Genomic DNA, 19,728 nt, shown 5'->3' with positions numbered 1-19,728 from the left:
TGGCATTGACTGATCCAAGAGATAACATGCATATCAAGAAAAATTTTGATGGAATGACTAAAAAAATTATCAAGGGAAAAATAATGGAATAACTGGTTCTGTAGAATTCATTCCTTCCACATTGTCAATCAGGAATAAAGGAAATAATACACACTATTTGTGTTTGAGTGTTTTTTTTATTTTGTCTTATTAGTTGTTGTTTAAAAAAAGACAAAAACTACACCAAAAGTGAATGTTATGGATTTTCTTATACAACAAAAAAACAACAGAAAGCCAGCAAGTAGTTCAAATTCCCTCTTTGATGGAAGGGAATTACCAAAAATTCTAATCATTTGTTAGCTTTTATTGGAAAGAATTGTTGTTTGTTTTAATCTAATATACACTTCTAATTTACACTCATAAGCTTTATATAAATGAAAAAAATCAATCAAATTTATTTTACTATAATACCATTAAATACATGCCAGTGTTAATTCGATACACCCTATCTTGAGAGGTGACAGATTAATAAAGTCAAATTGAGCCACGCAAAGTGTGTGCATAATCGGCCACATTCATCAATCCTTCTTGCATGTATAAAGCAGTACAGATGCACAGTTCACTAACTACAAACCAAGCTGAACCTCAGACAACTGTGTACTTGTCAGTCTACCAGAATGGCCCTCTCGTCTGAATCCAGACCTGCATACCTTCATTCGTAGGCTGTCTTCATGTGTTGCAGTTAATACATTAAAGTGTAGCACTATCATTGATTATATTCTTGGTTAGAATTACACGTTTTACATGTTTCTCCATTCCATTCAGTTCTTCTGTGACTGGGCTATCTCAATCTACCTGATAAAATCCAAAACATTTTTGTTTGTTTTTATGCATTTAGCAGATGCTTTTATCCAAAGCGACTTACAGGTAGGCAGACAGGGTAAGGGGGCATTGCCTAAGGAACCCTACTGGAGGTAGTACCTTTCATGCAGGGGATTTGAACCCTGGTCACCCACATGAAAGGTGGCATTCTAACCACTACACTATCCAGTTTTTGCCTAAACTTCTCTTACTTCAGGAATCCAGCTCCATCATATGCAATTTCTGTCCTGATTATGGGCTGTTTATACATAAAATATCTTATTTGGCATAATTAATAAATAATTAATAATAAAAGAAATTGACAGAGCTGTGAAATTGCATTGTAGAGATACAGTGGTTTTCTGACCATTGATGACATGCACACATTATAACAGGAAACCAAAATCCACTTCACGGTAACATTTAACAAAAGTTGTACATTCCCAACTTCTAAATATACTCTGAGGATACATCTTTTGTTTGTCAAATGCAGAGGTGGGAACAAGTCACTGTTGTGCAAGTCACAAGTAAGTCTCAAGTCTTTCCAATCAAGTGTTGAGTAAAGTCTCAAGTAAGGACATGTGAGTCCCAAGTTGAGTCCAAAGTCAAGATGTGGAAGTCCAGGGTCAGGTCCAAGTCTTAAACTTTGAATTTTCGAGTCCTTATCCAGTCATCCGACCAAATGTCTAATTCAAATTAATTTAAATTTATATTCAGAATAATAAAATAATATCCAGAAATAATAACTACTTTTTAAAAGGTGTAGCTACAAATAATAACCCAGGACTACAAACAAATTTGTTTTTGTCCTTTTTTAACTCTACCTATCTTTTATTGAAACATTAAATATCAAATAAATAAAAGATTTTGATGACTGTTCTGTAAAAGACTAAAAAATTATTATTAGAAAACATACTTAGCCATTTGGCTAACATTAACTAACCATTAATCACCGTGACAGCCTTGACTTACTGTTCTTTATGTAGCTTCAAATGTCAAACGAAATCCCCGTCCAAAATTTCCGATCCGCACATTTTGCATACTGCAGTTTGCTTCCTGAAACCCACTAACATCACAGTAAATCTTCATACATCTCTTCTGTGACATCACTGTATGTTCTGTTGGATCTTGGAATGCTGGGCAGTTAGTGTAAACAGACTGCAAATTAATGAAGTTAGTTGATTTGAATTTTGAGTTAGTTGATCTGAATAAGATATTAGAAACTTAAAAAAAAAACACATAAAGCTGAAATATCAAGTACTTTTAAGTCAAAAGACTCAGTGAAGTCGCAAGTCACTGGTGTTAAAGTCAGTCAAGTTCAAAGTCTTTTATGATTCTATCAAGTCAAGTCAGAAGACATTAAAATTATGGTCCGTGTCTGACTCGAGTTGAAGTAATCAGACTCGTGTCCACACCTCTGGTTAAATGTGTACTGTATTTTTCGGGCTATAAAGTGCACCGGGTTATAAGACGCATAATCAATGATTGACTGCTAACGGAGTTATTTCAATACATAAAGCGCACCGGGTTATAAGGCACATTAAATTAAACAAAACTCAGATAAGTCCAACTTTATTCAACTCACTTGCTGTACTGCATGACTCATAGCGTTGAGTTTGAAATCCGCCTCGTAAGCATGTCTCTTAACAGGAGCCATTTTTGGGGCAGCGGGTATAGAAAATCAATGAATGAATGCACACACCTTAATGTTGAAGCACAGATCATATTACTCCGTGAGGCTTGTGCCTACGGTGGCCGTAATGTTCAAACCATCAAGCAGTGTAGCTTCGTAGCTTACCAAGGCCGTGCTAAAATATTTTGACAGATTTTTGAGCGTCGTGTACCACATAAAATTGGTTCTAGGTCAGAAAGCACAACCAGAATTAATTCATACATTAGGCGCACCGCATTTCAAGACGCACTGTCGATTTTTGAAAAAATTAAAGGATTTTAAGTGCACCTTATCATTCGAAAAATACGGTAATTTCTTTATGTTCTGACTGAACTGAAAAGAAGTTCCAATTCTATAAATGCGCCCTAAAACTGACAATATAATAAGAAGTTATTATTCACATTCATAGAATATAATTAAATAAAAATAACTGCTAGATGTTTAATCATTTGGCTTCTTATTTTGTTTCCAAATGTCAGGCCTAATAAGCCTATTTTGGTTATACAGTAGGTACAATACAACGACACATTGACTTCAGTGCAAAATCACCTTGCTTTGGACAAACTGGCAGTGTAGATGAGTGTCATACAAAGACTCACAAAGCTACCTCTGATTCATTAAAACAGAAGAATGGAGATGAGGTTAGAGCCTTAACTATTCCTTTCAAAATTACTGCCACTTATCTATTTTTATTTCATCACTTATGTCCTTGACAACCTCTCAGTTTTTAATCTGCTGGAGGATTTATCCATCTTTAGTGAGCTGTGAATGTACGCTTTGGTCACATGTTGTAGTCTTGTCCCTGTCCATCTCTTATTATTGATTCTCTTTGCTATACTTCCAAGGCAATACCTTGTGCTGTAAAATCATGAACTGCTGATTTTAATTGGTATGTCACATTTGACACAATATCAAGTATAGAAAACATTTGAGCAGTAACCAGCCCCAGGAGTGTACTTTAATATTAAAAGAAAATAACAGACAGTTAATGAAAGCGATTTTGACAGCTGCTGAAAACAAAATATGTAACAAAATCTCCCTTTAAGAATTAATTGAACAAAATCAGTAAACACTATAACTAATGTGTACTTTGTGAACTAAACTATTATAACGGAATACTCTTCGTTTATGCTATTAGTGATTTATGTATATATAGATATGCATACTTTTCTGTCACAAATGGAGATTTTGCCCTTAAGAAATTGATTGAATAAAAAATTATTGCGTTCATTATGTAGAATGAATATGCAGCTTTGAGTTGTCTTGACAGTAACTGTATGTGGACTGCAAAAATTATGTTCATTTTAGCCCTAACTATGATTATTTCTTAAACCTAATTAAATTATGTCATTACCTAAACTCAACCAGGAAGTGGCAATGCTTCATTGTAACGTATTGTGTTTACATGTGAGAAGATAATCAGTAAAATGGTGTCTGTGAAGGTGATATTGTAAAAGGACTGTATTCTGGTCTTAAAAACAACTTGATTTTCTTTCTTTTTGTCAGCTGGTATCTTCTCTCATGGGTGGAGCTTAAACATCAGGATTAATATTAACCCCTTTGGGGCCTTGGATGGATGAATGATTAAGGAATATGTTATGAATAGCCCAAACCCACCACTGATATAATTTGTCTCAGTCTTAACTCTAGGATTAGGATCCTAAACACAGAAAGTGTCATGGTAGTCCCAGCAGCAGGAATGGTTGGAAAGGGATGAAACATACATTGCTTGAGGTCTGTGGTGACAGATGTTGACCTAACAATACTGTTTAATTCCAGATAGAGGAGAAAATCTCGCAATCTCACAGAATCTGGAATGTCAGAGGAAGATGATTTTCATTTTCTAAAAATGCTAATGGTACTTATTTTCCCACTAATGTAAATTGTGCTGGCTGTTTAAACAGGAATATAAAGCAGCGTAATGTGTTGTCTTACACTGACAGCAGGGGAGGTTGTCAGTCTAATACGATAATCTGGAAGTGATTTCTGTTCTGCTGTCCAACATACTGTATCATTATGTGCTAACTGTGCTTTGCACTAATTACGTTGTTTTTAGATAATAAAAATGATGAAACAGAGGGTTACTTTTAATTATATAACATCTGTTTTGTTTTGTGGCATCAGATGTCCAACATCTGATCATCAAGACGTTTTTCTGATATTCAGTTTGTTGGGGAATTTTACACATTTTGACTTCTTGTGGCCATTCATAAGTATTTATTGGAATTGGGATTGGAAAAAAATGGCAAACAAAACTGACAATAGACTATTGAATCTACAATCTCAAGAGCATCCTGACACTGGCATTTTCTATCCCAGAGTGTTACTATGACATGATAGAGGTCTCACTATCCTGCAGAATGTAGCCTAATGTTCAGTCGGCTGTGACGAGGGCTAATGTGAGCTTTCTCTTATATTCAACTCCCCTTGGAAGAGGCAGCCATATAAGGAAACCGAGCCGCTGAGTGGGTCCATAAATCAAACTGCTGGAATGACGGGAAAGCAATTCAACTTTGCTGATGTTTTTGACAAACAGGTGTTTAACTAACATTTAATGTATAATGTAAAACTATGATACAAACTTGCCAAGTTGACTGCATAAATCCCAAGAAAAAAACAAAAAAAAAACTTTTCCTTTTACTATCACTTCCCCAAGCTCCTCTCCGGGTTTAATGAAACACAGTCCAGTGGGGGCATTTTAGCACAAACTTGGTCCATGTCCGCGGGCTGACTTTACTGTGCAGCTCCAAAGCCAAAGATTTTGTGCAAGCTTTCCTTTCCATCTATTTCCATCTAATATTCCAAAATTTCATTACACTTAATGCACAGAATTTCAGACCTAATAAGACAGAAAAACAAATTAGTTCCCAAGCCTGTTGAGCTTTTCTACCCATTGCTTAAGGACAGTCAGCGCAAGTGAAACAATGATTTGAATTACAACTTTTATCCAAGACAAAGATCAATGGTATTTGACAACTCTTTATGAAAGTTGCCTCCAAAGCAGCATATTTCTTTTTTTTAAATCACACTAATGCGGTAGATGACTGCCAAGGGAGTAAGCCTAAAATAAACATTCTGCAAGTGACACAAAATCACAGAAGTATGACAGCTAGAATGCTATCAATTTATTAACTACTTAATAACTGGAATAATGGAACACATCAATCTACTAGTATATATAATTGATCTAAATTTGATCAAATTTACACTCTTACCAAATTGCAGTCTGAATTGTACCGAATGTCTGTAAATTCAGTGACATCAAGAAGAGAAGTTAAGCTAATGTCATGTCATTTTAGCAGTAAACCTTGCCTATTTTGTGAAAGGCATTGATGTAACAGATGAAAGTCACAAGAGCAATACTTTGGCATTTTTTACATTTACAATTTAATGTGAATCTCAGTTATTACAGACAGATATTTCTCCACACAGTGATATTTTGTAAAGAACAAAACCTTAGGGTTAGAATTTATTTATACATATATTTAGTTCAGTTCAATTCAATCATGCTAAATGAATGCCCATATGGAAAAATGGAAATTATATTTATGCAGTATAAATGGTCATTACAGATATACCTGTCTTATAGATAGATAGAAAAAATAATAACAGAAAAATCAGCAGACACATAATTAAAAAGTTGAAGTGCAACAGAGGGATGTGTGGTTGAAATCTCCGGAGATTGCCATGAATGAAGTGAGGTGTTGATTTTCTAGCCTGGCAACAACTTAGCTGAAGAGTGTCAGCAGGTAACAAAGGTAACTCCCTCAGTACCCAGCATGGACAGGAACTCATAGCCCACAGCTCAACAACCTGGGTGCAGACACGCTCCTTGACATGTTTAGGATTATACCATCTGTTGTTGACAAGCATTGCAATTCTCCTTCACTGCTACCTCTGTGTCTGCAGTGTCTGTCTCCTCATATAGTCCTAAAGCTGGGTAGGGGGGTGTTAGAGTTGTTTCTGCAGCCATGTCTTGGTGAAAATAATAATTATGCCTTCCTGATATTCCTGAAGCATCCTTAACACATATTATATTAAACTGTGTCATTATTCATCTAACAAAAAACAAGTCAAAGCATTGAGAAGCATTGTGCAACAATAACCTGAAACAGTTCCTTTTTGTGTGACTCTGACAGTCTCTCACATCACTGTGAAGAAATTTTGCTTCTCTCTTCTTTATGTTGTTGTTTCAATGTTGCAAACATTTATTTATACACCTTAAGGTCCCTGCACTGCATTTCAATCAGGTAGAGGGCTGGACTTTGACTGGACCATTGCAGCACTTTGATTCTTTTCTTTTTCAGCCCTTATGTTGTAGATTTGCTGCTGTGCTCGGGATCATTGTCGTGTTGATGACCCAGTTTCAGCAAAGCTTTATCTGTTTGACAGATGGTTCCACATTTGACTCTAGAATACTTTGGTATACAAAGAAGCTCATGGTGAACTCAATGACAACAAGTTGCCCGGGTACAGTGGCTGCAAAACAAGCCCAAACCATCAGCCTTCTACTACAACAGTTGGTATGCGTTTGCTTTACACCAAATACACACCAAGCTGTGTATTATGGTCAAACATCTTCACTTTGTTCTTGTCTGCTCTAAGAAAAACTATACAGAAGTATTCTTTTTCGCTCAGATGCAATTTTACAAACCTTTGGGCTTTGTCCTGGCAACCCTTCCAAACAAGCCATGTTTTTTTTTTGCTTTTATATGTTCCGACCTTGGGGTGAACTTGCTGCAATATAAACTCCTTGGAAGACTGGCACATGTCTTAAATGTTTTCCACTTGTGAATAATCTTTCTCACTGTAGTTTGATGGACTCAAAATGTTTGGTAATGGCCATATGACCCTTCCCAGATTGAAGGGCAGCAACAATTGCTTATCATTGCTGATGTCTTTCCTCCATACTATTGTGTTAACACACACCTGGGTACTCCAGTCCAATAAGCTGCCAAAACTTCTGTTTCAATAGAGGTGATCACATTTGCTGATGATCAGTCAATCAAGTACATTTGATTAGCAGCACCTAGCTGCTTCTTTCCCTCTTAATTCCCATGAAAGCAGTAAAGGTGTACTTAGTTTTCTACATGCTATTTCTGCATTTTGGCCTAATTTTTGTAAATAAGTGATGACAGTGTGTAATATATTATCTGCTGTTAATCTGAGGATGAATATATCTCATTCCTAGACCGAGTAAGGTCCAGATTTATTTTTTTTTTCATGTCTTACAACTGAAAGAGGGTGAACTTTCTTTTTCGCATAATAGTAAATCTTCTAATACACACTTCTTACTTTTGCTGTATAAACCAACATTATGGACTAATGCATTTGGGGTTACAATTTGTGAGCTCTGATACTGCTTTGAAATCCCTGTTCAAGGTAAAAGTTGCACAAACAGATATTCTCCCTATCTATGCCCTATAACACTGCAAGCACAGCAGAATCTAATGTTCTTGTTTTTTATGTTTTACAAAGAAAAAAATATGAGTCTTGCACTTTTTGCAACACAAAAGGAGCCATCCAGTTACGAGCAGTCACACTGAAGTAAAAGATATAGCCTGAAGGTCTTCCAAACACTAGCTCCACATTTCAGTTGAAAATTATCTTTTTTCATCAGAGGAAAGCTTTGTAAGGATAAATATAGTGGGAAGTTGGGTCTCAAGTAACTTACTGAGTAATGGCTATAAGAAAGTAAAAGAAAACCTGAAACAATCAATGGCTCTGCTAAGATAACGGGGTTAAGGTAAAGCACCAGTGCTTAGAAATGCAAACAGCTTAGAGTTTCATGCTTACATGCCTCAACAGATAGCAAGCAGAAAAAGCTAGACTTTACATTAAGTACTTTTATATATGTTAATTCTATCAAGTATAACAACAGCACGAGAAACCAAAAGTGGCAAGTCATTACAGCTGCTCCCACAGGATACTAAGAGTATAAGTTGATAGGTAGCCCGTATAGGCCACACTTTGAACTAAAGCTAAATTCAAATTGAGAGTTTTATAAAGCAAGAATAAATTAGATGATCACAATTCTTCCTTTGAATGAAAATTCAGAATGATGGAGCAATAAGCAAAAAAGTTTGCGTAATTACCCTTAAAGCCTGACTATGATGCATAAGCAACTGCAGTTGCTTTTATTGTGCAATTCATGTCATGTTCAGGAGATTAATTCCCTGAACTCACATGAGACGTTTTACAGTGGATCAAAGGTTTGCGGACAAATGATATCATAAACGACAGATGTTATAGGATGAACAGTGACACTTTCCCTATCATAAACGGACTTTGTTTGTGAAATTTCACTAATATAAGCTCCTGTGACTGCAGATTGATGACTTTACTAGTCTTTTTATATAAAATTTAGGCATGGTTTTTTCAGGGGGATAAAAAAACAAGTCTTTCTGAGACTCATATAAAGGAAACCAGATGCATAAAAGAAAATAATCTGTTGTCATAAAACATACATCCCACAGAATCTGTCCTTACTCCCATCTGCATAGCATCAGCCCATCCAGAGTGACATCAATGTGCAGATTAGAGCCTTGCCCCCCTTCCTTTACCATCTCTTTGTGAAAAATAGTTGTTTTCCTGTAAAGAAAAACACTTATATATTAAGGACATAAGACTGAGTAAAGAAAGGTAAAAGCTTACATATATAAGATACAATTATGGGCCTTAGTCAGATATAAATATATATAAATATCTTAAGAAAAAGCCTTCTTGTATTTAATGTCACAAAAACAAAGGCAGATTACTTGAGCTCTGTTTTTTACAAGCCACAAAACATTCAATGTAATATTCCTAATTAATTTTTTCACTTTATTTACCAACACATGCCATTTTCTCTCAGTCTTGGTATAATTTATTGCTAATACATGTCATGTCGACCTTTTTTTGCCTACATGACTTCAATTTGCTGTACAAACTGTAATACAAAAAAACATAAAAGCCTGGATTCTATTCAAGATTAGGTCAGAGTGACTTTGAGTAATTTCACATCTTTGCGGTCCCTGAAAAATACTCATGACTATAACAAAAAGAAAAACTTCCAAGAATGAAAATGTAAGAATGTGAAAAATCCTCTGTACACAGCAGTGTTTATCTTAGAGGTTGAGTCTCCCTCGTAATTGGTAAATGTTAGGTATCATATACAAGGCCATTCAAATGATTTTTATAACTAGACTTGTGTTTTGACACAGTAGCAATTGTTATTACTCAGCAGCCATGTTAGAACAGGAAAAGCAAAATCACATAATCCTTATTAGCATGAAAGAAATTGTGGAAATATGTCAAACCTGGCTTCAAGTTGTGCTGATTATGCTGGCAGCTAATTTAAGAAATATTTTTGAATTTTAAAACAAGATTTGACAAAACGTTCGGTGTTCTTCCGGTAAGGGAACATTTACATGAATTGACAATATCTTTTTTTCACAGCAGAGCACAACAAATGAAGGTATACATTCTTTATGAAGATGTCTCAAGAGCCAAGCATAGCTTTTCTACTCGTATTTTCTATCTCTGAAAACCATAAGCTGCTGAGGGAACCAGCGTTAGTTGCTTCAGACTCCCACACAAGCCACACAACCCAAGCTACATCCATGTATGAAGGTCCACAAAGGTGGTTAGGAAATTTACTGTGCTGATTCAACTCACTTGCCCCAAGCATTTAGTTAGCTCTTTCATCACAGGCTTTATCATTTGGAACATCAGTGCTTGAGAATGCAAATGTATTTCAACCGTACAGGCAAAGAAAGGTTCATTTTTCCTGCGCATTTTCCTTGATTGTCCCCAAAACCATTTTTGATACCAGAGGGTGTTGAGGTGACACTGAGGGAGGACAGATTTGCCATGATGGTTACCTGTTCACTTGCATTATTTGTAATGTGATAGACATCCACCCTGTGGTCAACCCCTCAGGCTACAAGGCAACATGTCATCCTGAACTCAAACTGCATAGCTTAGGATACTAATTGTGAATAAAAGACACAAGTATTTTTTTTTTCTGTGTATGATTCACAGCAAAAAAAAAGACTTAAGCTCATCCAAAATGTCAAAAAGATAGCTGGCATGTATGTTGATTTTTTAAATGTGCTATTCTCTCACATGTGGCTTATCACTCTCTAAGACATTTCCACACGCCACACTTTTGGGACAGCTGCCTTTGAAGGAACTAAAGGCCAGCATTTCTTTCAACAACACCCGAACCTCAGCATGAAAACAAAATGCATGTGTAACTGGGAAGTGAAAAGTCATGTCAGTCAGGCAGCAGAAAAACTTGAAGCATAAAGGCTTTTGTTGGATTATAGTGTTATAAGTTTACACAAACCTGCGAAACAGCATAATGCGACTTTAAAAAAAAAACAGTTCAAAAGAAAAACAATGCTCTCAAAGACCAGCAAAATCAGACAATGTGCTGGTAAATATAATAATCATACCTCTATATAAGAACAGAATTTTAAGTTTTCTCTACCATCTATTCGCATTTACTATACTTATATTGTCATGGTTTTCTGTTTAAAAAAAGTGCGCTGATACAGAATAAGTCGAAAATATTTATTCGTGCAAGCTTCGGGTTTCACAAGGTCAATTTCTGACCAGACAACAACAGATCAGACGAAGACGAGAGAAGACAAGAGATCACCTGTTTACTGGAACTTAAAAAGTCAGCGCTGCCCTTGTTCTGCCTGTCGACAGCTCATCTGAGGACAACCCAAACTCTGCATGTATATGTGTGTGAGTAGAAATATCAGTACCGATACCCTTTGTTCATCAAAGTGGCCCTAAACTCTAAAAGCTACCATAATATACTGACCGAAACCTCAGTGCTGCCAATGCAATCTCAAGACTGATCGTGGAACTGCTGAGTTAGTCCACAGCATTTACTGTTGTTGTTTCACAACAGAGGCTCTAAAATTCGACAATGTCTTTGTTTCCCTTCTCTGTTCCCTACACAAATAAAGCTTAGTTTTGATTCTTCAGCACGTCAACATCCTACATCTGCGTGGTGCTGTCCACTTCCCATGACTTGCAAGCATTTAGTTCCCCACAAACACTTAAGATGGTCCGAGGGGATGTGAGAAAGTGATAATTATGGGTCTTTGTGAATTATTGTTATTAAGAGACTAGTTTGAGACTCATACTGCACAATGTCTTAAACAGTCATATTACTTTTCTGCTTTCCTCTCACTTACGATTCCTTACTTTTCTACCATGCTCTCATCTCACTAGGGTATGGTGTTAAAGTATGCCCGGGGAATACAATTAAAGTACATCGTAGATTCTACATGTTAAGAAATACATAGTTAAAATATTTTCTTATTACAGCTTACATTCTTTATTTATGCATCACGATTCCCATCATGTCACATGAATGCTGCCCTACATAGCAACAGCTTCTGGATATGTTACATTCTTCAAATTGTGTTACTACAACATGTGGACAAATGGGCGTAATACAGACACATTTCTGGTGAGACTGGGCTAAAGATGCAGATTTTGAAACCTCTGCAGAAAACCCAAAGCTATATCATGCTAGATAAACTGGTTAATTTTGTGATTTGAAACTAACCCCTTAAGGTCTAACGGCACTAAAGTGAAATCAGCAATTACATTCTCTGAAGTGTGCACTTTGATTCATCAAATAATCAGTGTCTTGGCTGCTTTCCTTCTGATCTAACAAAAAGGTAGGTATGGCCAAGTTGAGGCTTAAAGTCGTCCACAGGTTTGCTTTGTTATGCACTCTTTTTGCCATGCCACCTTTTTAGCAGTCCAGTCCATCTAGATGAATCATCTGTTCCCCCCCTTGTGCTTTTTTTTAGTCTCTCAAACATCAAAATACAGAAGATTTTTTTATTTTACAACTGCATACATTGCCCTTGTATGTAGTAATAATCAGAACATAAACTTTAAATATTAAGCCTTGCAGTGAGCAAATTAAACCAAAAAGACAATCTCAGGTCAGTTTTTTTTAAGTACCACAGTCCGCACGCACAAAGCTGGCAGAGGCACTTCAACAAAAGCGGTCATTTCTAGGTCACCAACTTAATTCAAGTTTTAATAAGGCTCTTTGCTAACAGTAAATGGGACTTCAAGGTAAAAGGAAAAAAAGATCCACGCTTAAAGGGGAGCGTCTAAAAAAATGAGGCTTTAAATGCAGATGATCACTGAAGGAGACAATTGGTAGTCTTACACATTGTATTTACAGTGTGTGAATGGGATCTGCATTACAGATTATTGTTTTCTTTCAATGGAGCTTTTCAATGCAGTCCAGCAAACTTTTAATTGTGGGAGTCCCCTGACTTCAGTCACAGTACACCCAGCAAGTGAAATGGGTCAACCTGAGACTCAAAGCAGTGACCTGCACTTGTATTTTTTGATTAAGCTACAAAGTGAAAGCAATTAATGTTGTATTGCTCAACAGACTGCAATGACTTCATTTTGTTTGAAATAGTGGACTCGCTGTTGCATCAGAGATGTCTGCAGAATAAAGAATAGAGCCCATAAACAAATGGGATGGTCTCTGTTTCAAAGCAGTCTGAATGTGTTGTACTATAGTATAATATACAGAATCTAACTTGTTTTTTGTGTACCAAAGGTAAGAGTCTACAAGTAACTTGCAGCAACGTCAATATATAAAATCAAAAAGTGTTTTTTGACTTTTTTTCTTTTTTTACTTGAGCAACTATATCAAAATATAGTACATTTCTGCTAAGAATATTTTTTTGTTTGTCTGAATAAAAAATATATATAAATTCATTCAGTCACAATACAAAACAATAAAAATCTGCTTCTAAATCTGCAGAAAATCTCTTTATGTAACTGCTGAGACTCCACTGTGTTGCAAATCCTGATTATTATTAGATTGTGGCATAACCAAAACCCATATTCCGGCACATAACTCTTCTTACATCCGGTGAGTCAACCACTAACTATCAATAGCAGAGAGCCCCACCACACTGGAAATCTAACCCAGATCCTGTTTAATCTATCAACACTGCTATAATATGCCATCTGCAAACCAATTTACAGTGCAGCGGTGTGAGGAAAAACATTTTCTTTTGATCCTTTAACAGATGGATTTAAAATGAACTTGCACATTAAATGAAAAACAGATTAACTTGTCTCAGATAGTAAGTCTATCTGATGTCACATTTTGTTTAATTCCTGCTTCATAATTTTACAGCCAACCACCTGTAGCAGTGATATAATTGCTACGTTTCTACCTTTACTCAGTTTCTGCAATAACAGTGAACACAGTGTGCTGGACAATGCCATCTCAGTCATTTTATAATAATGTCCAGCATGTCTCTGAAAACGCGAGGGGAACACGAGGCTGCTGATTATTATTCTTCTTATCCCTGTAATATACCAGATTATACTGGTAGCTAACTGCTAGAGCCTTCCTGTCCTACTTTCTGATCGAAACAATATCAGCGCCTTGTACTTTCACCCACAGCTCTTTTAACGAACAAGCAGCTTTTTGAGCACTTTACATGACGTTTCCATTTAGCTTGTATTATGCAAGAATTGGGCATTAAAACAGGTCTTCAATTTTTTTTTTCCTAAAACACTAATTGGGAATATGTTTAAAAAAATGCATGCATGAACATCTAAAAAAGCACCATAACTGATTTGACAGGAAATTGCCAAAAAGCATGAAAGACACTTTGTTTTTGTCTCATAAAGAAATCTCTGACGCTCTGTAACGCAAGTGTCCTAAATTGCACTTCAAATCAGACACTAATACTCCCTTGTGCCAACCCACAGGAAACTATTTAATTTGATCTTACTTTATTTCATTGAGATCAGTGATGGTGGGATCTAAAAAAATATATCTATTGAAATACCTTGCACACCCCTTAAATTTAAAAACATGCTCTACTCAAATATACAGAATGCCAAACAGAAGCACAGAGAAAGGAAGCCCATTTATGTGAGCTAATACTCAGATGAGTGACACTTCTCAGGTTTTGTGGTGTTGGCTATAATAATAAAAAAGTGAACTTTAGGTTAATATTATAAGTGATTAGAAGTGACCACAATTGGTCTGATCATAATTTTTCAAACAAATCCTGCAACATAACCTTGCTTTGCTAATATAACTAATATGTCAGAATGGTTTAAAGAAAACTCAAGTTGGGAGCTCTGTTAAGAGGAGTGGGGACATGATTCAAAGAAAAATATAAATTTTGTCGGAGGATAAAACAAGTGAGAAAAAAACTGAAAACATTTTCTGTGAGACACTACAGAAAACTCTCTCTCTCTCCACACCCCCTTTTCACCTTTTTATAGTTAAAGTTCTAAATCTAAATTGTATTCCTGCTTTCTTTCTTGAATTGCAACATCTAGTTAATGGCTTCGCATATCCGTTTTATATTCCTAACTGACAGCAGTTGCCAAATTCAAAAAAAATCTTAGTCTCACTGTGAAGTTGCCAGGCAACCACAGATTTCAGTAAGATTTTGTTATCCTCATACAGAGCAGGGCAAGCTGCCATATTTCCAGTCTGGTATACAGCAAAACACATAAATGTTTTGTTGTACACCAGTGTATGTGACATAGAAATTATTTTCTTTTTACACTGACATCTCAGAGAACTTACCCTACACTGTGAGATCAAACACCATATGGTTTTTCATTAAAAAATGGCTTAAACAGGCAAAATATTTGAGACTCAGAGAAATAACAGCAGAATATTTAAGGAGATTGTGGGAAGTATGTGAGAGAAGCGAGGTAAACTTTCAGGGGATTATAAACAGATACTACCACACCCTAATAAAGCTTCATAGAATGACAGTTATGAAGAATAGGGATGTTGGAGAACAGAGGTTTGAACTTTTCTGCACTCTATATCGATTATTTTCTGGCTAAATGGCCAGAATTAAATGGATATTAAAGTTTTTATCAAGTCAGTTGTGTGAGTCTAATTTGCGTTTTACCTGCACATGACATTAGTCAGTCTTAACTGGAGAAATAGATGACATTTATGACAGACGACTCAAACTAACCACTGCTCACAATAGTGCCTGCATCTAAAATTGTCCTGCCTTTGGAATTCAAGCAAACACTATGTTGCAGATTTTTACACTGTGTTGCGTTTGTATTAGACAGGAACACAAATTTGCCGAGTTTGATATACGTAATTAGAAGATGTGAATAGTAAAAACATGAATGGCATTGGTAAAAGTTGGAAAAAAATTCACTAATGTGAAAAAAATAAAATTAAAAAATTAAAAAACATTATACACTCACTTCAGGTGTATTGCTCACGTACAGGGCGTTGAAATAACTTCTTAAATTGGATATAGCCTGGCAAATGATATGACTCATCAGCTGTTTCTTGTCTGAGCCAGCAAACAACAAACTCAAGCCATCTTCACAGTTGATATCAGATTCCACTTCATGACATGAAAGTAATTCATCAAGAAGAGCTCTCTCCATTTTCCACTTGTATACTGGATAAATTTAATGATGGAAACTCATCCTCTGGGTCAATATTTGGTCTATTGAAAGGCAGAAGAATGGTTTACCTATTTTTGGACCCACAGAAAGTCGGATATAGAGGAAGTTTCCCACTTACATAGAACAAAATAATATGCTATTGAATATGTAGAATGCTCTTAAAAAAACATTACAAACAGTAGAAAAAAAAGGAACATTTTACAGAATTTTACTAGCTAAAGCTGGCCTGTAGGCACATCTCCATTGAAGTGGGAGCTGAGCCAAAGATTCTACGAGAACGCATCTGACAGACAGAAATATCTCATTGGACTGGCTCAGTCTAAAATGAGACACAATACTAACATAAGTTGATGGGGGAAAAATGTATGACAGTTCAAGATAGACATGAAAGTGGTGTAATTGTCAACAGTTCTTCTCAAACATTTAAAAAGCATGAACTGCCACCATTCCACTGTGCTCACATATGTGGCGTTATAGTTATAGTAAAAAAATAAAGCCAGTGGAAGCAAAAAATTTAAGGTGAAATCTTGAGGTTAATCCACAGTTTGTATCTTGTTGAAACAATCAGATATAATCATACATTCCACAGCTTGTTTGCTTTGTAATTAATGTTAACACCAGCGTTTTAACCTTATTGTTACATGCAATAAAATCAAAGCATAGAGGCTATTTGTTCTTGAGAATGATCATCTTCTAAGCTAGAAAACCCCCCGGGCATTTTATGCTTAACATTATGTTGAGCCCAGCTGACATTATGATATCCTATATGGGTCAGCGAAGGTCATGAAGACTTAAAAACAAACAAAAAAATACTTGGCTACAGCATAGGTTAACAGGTTAGTTTGTATGGTATACTGCTCATATGTTTTAGACAGGGGTGAACTCTGAAGTCCTTTAAACATCACAGTGCTAACACACAGTTCACTGTGTGTGAACTCAAGCAGAATGAGAGGGAGCCTTTTGCTTTCTTGAAAGAAAATCTAGAATTTGTAAATGCCGACTTGAAATCTTAAATGATAGATATCATCATGCTGGAAGAAAAGCGTCCTTGCCAAACCTCTTGGTGTGAACATGCAAAATATGGAACGTGTGTGAATTCCTGCCATCATTTGAACAGGTTTAACGTGCCTTCCTCTGAACTGCGCTTCAGCATACTCAATTCAGTCGCAATCACCCCCAATGTAAGAAAAGACAACGCTGAAAAACATAGCTTTTATAATTCTTTGCAATATCCACATTATGTGCAGGAGGAAATTGATGATTTGGTTTGATGAAAAAGATAAATATTGTGTTTTCATTCTGTATCTATACACGTAGGACATGGAGGATAAAAAAAGAAACACGCAACACCGATGCCACCGCTGTGCCGTGAAGACCGTGCCGACAGAAATCGGCATAAGAGGCAACACTTTTCATGTTTAATATGTTTTTTCAAGTCAACAACTTTAATATCTATTGGGCATGACCGCTGTCTGATGTGCAAAGCACAACATTACTGTGTGCGCCTCAGCATTTGTAGCTGTTGTGTGGTGCTCAGAAGTAGGTGCTGTCATGCGTACTGGTCGTGATACTCGGTGCGGATATATTAAGACTTAATACATAACTAGGCCTGCTGCTACGACTCTTTCTTGCATATTTTTTGGCTCATCGACACCACACATTTTGTATTCTAAACAGAGTCCTACCGCTATTCATTGATTTCGCTTCTTCACGACTTGTTTGTCGCGGAGGGGGAAAGTTGGCGTGAAGCAAGCATGGCACCGATCGCCTCCATCCGGCTGTCCTGTTTATGGCCAGTTGGTAGCCCCGTTTCACTGTCAGGAATAAATCCCCAAACTCATTGATAGTTTGGCTTTAGTTAGACCTCAGGTATAGGTGGGAGGACCGCGAGAGGTTCACGCAGCGTGAAAATGACATGACAGGATCAGACTTACCGACGGCTAAATCCAGTAGATCTGCGCACAGGAGCAAGCACAATGAGAAGACGGTCATCTTTCCCTTATTTCGCGATAATTCCCAAACTCCATCTGCGTTTACATGCTCCCTGGGTTTCGGCTGTGTAATCCCCACCATTCCAGAGGTATACGACTGAAAGGAACCTCCAAACTATTCATGATGCAGCTCAAGTCTTAAGTGGAGAAATCGGAGAAGTTGACAATGAATGCAGCATTCAGAGCAGCTAAAATCGATTATCAGATTTAAAAAATGACTCACTGGGATACGCTTACAGAACAAGCAGAGTGATTATTTCCTTTTCCTCTTGCAGTTTAAACAATAGTGAGCAACATAGAGCCGCGAAGCGACAGGCTCTGGGAAAAACGGAGAGGTTTGGATGAAAACGTGTTTCCCTTTCTCTCTCCTCTCTCTCTCCTCCCGCCCTCCAGACAGGCGCACAGTCATTCCTGATCACTCGCTCTTTTATTTCACACAATTTTTCTTAATCCTCCCGCGGATTCAGACCCCTCTAATTCTGCCCATTAAGACGATTTATTTTCGCAGGATTTTTTTTTTCTTTTAAGAAACGATTACTATCCTTACGTGTCTGCATACGACAACCATATCCCTTAACTTGTGTGGATACGATTCCATTAAAAAAAAAGCAGTTCCCAGCTCTGCAGTAACAAGATCAATCATTACTCTCAGATCACTTTTAAGGTTGATTTTCTTATCTAGATTTGGTGCCCCGTGAAAAACATGTGGTCTATTTTGCAAATGAAAAAGTGATTCAACTCAGAATTGCTTGACTTCTCATTGTGAAGCAATACTTCTGATTCTTTGTGCAAGACTTGTGTCATATTAATGTCCACTTTAGGTTATCACAATCAATGCAGTCAGATAAGAATAACATATCTATAGATTCGTATATATATATATATAGAGAGAGAAAGAGAGAGAGATTTATGATAGGATTTTATTCCAACAATAATAACGCCATTAGAACTAATTTGAACTTCATAATTTTAGGTCTGGACCAGATTATGTTGTTTAAGGTTAGGCTTTCAGTTCAAACCATATATGCATCTATCATACTAAGCATTAAACCACTTCCACAGCATACCACAGTATGCAAATCATCCTGTTTATGAAAGACTTTTTTTCCAATACTGAAAATAAAATCTAAACAGATGGAGAACCTCACATGCATGTGGGCATCTCCCTTCCTTTTTAACTGCCTGTCACACTTGTCAACTTACGTCACACACAACTGCATTTCAAAAGCAGTTTCCAGTTTAATCTTGTTCGACCAAAGAAACTTAGTTTTTCTTTCCTTTGAGGGTCTCTGTACTGACTGACTATAGATAGAATTATAGTTGTGTAATAGCATGTGTCATGAAACTATGATGCTTTCTGTGATGATCATCACACTGTAGGATTCTGATGTTTCAGTCCCACTCATGGTATAGAGATAGTGAAATACCAAATCAGAGAACTTATCTGTAAATGTCAGGTGGACTATTATGCCGTACGTTCATGGTTAAAAAGAACAGTGACATTCACCAAACACATCCAGTTGGCACATGTTATGTCTCATAAAGATAAACTAGTTGTATTTGATTATGGTAAATACTTAAATAGTATTGTATATCTTTTTTTCTGTCATTTCCAAAAATAATTTGTATACAAGAGAGGAGACCAAAGATATTTCATTCTGTCTAAGACTTGTCAAAGTTTGACAAGTGCTTGAGGCTATGCCTTCCTCATAAGCATCACCTTAACAAGGCCAGCATTGGTTTTCTACTCTATTTTACTCT

General features: G+C 36.4%; 1 protein-coding gene across 2 annotated transcripts in view; it reads right to left on the bottom strand.

Annotated features, from left to right (window-relative positions):
• Positions 1–18,327, bottom strand: part of igsf21a (immunoglobin superfamily, member 21a) — a 148,900-nt gene extending 130,573 nt beyond the window's left edge. The window contains exons 1-2 of one of the 2 annotated variants that reach the window (XM_072381605.1): positions 18,191–18,327; positions 17,911–18,104 (exon numbers count right to left, since the gene is read on the bottom strand). In XM_072381605.1, the coding sequence (XP_072237706.1) occupies positions 17,911–18,049 (139 nt within the window). In that variant the 5' untranslated portion in view covers positions 18,050–18,104; positions 18,191–18,327. Of the gene's footprint in view, positions 1–17,910 lie in introns of both variants that reach the window. The other variant, XM_072381606.1, reaches the window with a different exon arrangement.
• Positions 18,328–19,728: the final 1,401 nt, after the last annotated feature.

The sequence above is a fragment of the Leuresthes tenuis genome, unplaced genomic scaffold (assembly GCF_036924035.1).
Source record: "Leuresthes tenuis unplaced genomic scaffold, fLeuTen1.0.hap1 SCAF_3, whole genome shotgun sequence".
Taxonomy (NCBI): domain Eukaryota; kingdom Metazoa; phylum Chordata; class Actinopteri; order Atheriniformes; family Atherinopsidae; genus Leuresthes; species Leuresthes tenuis.
The sequence above is the reverse complement of the archived record's forward strand: the minus strand, read 5'-3'. Positions and strand labels throughout refer to the sequence as shown.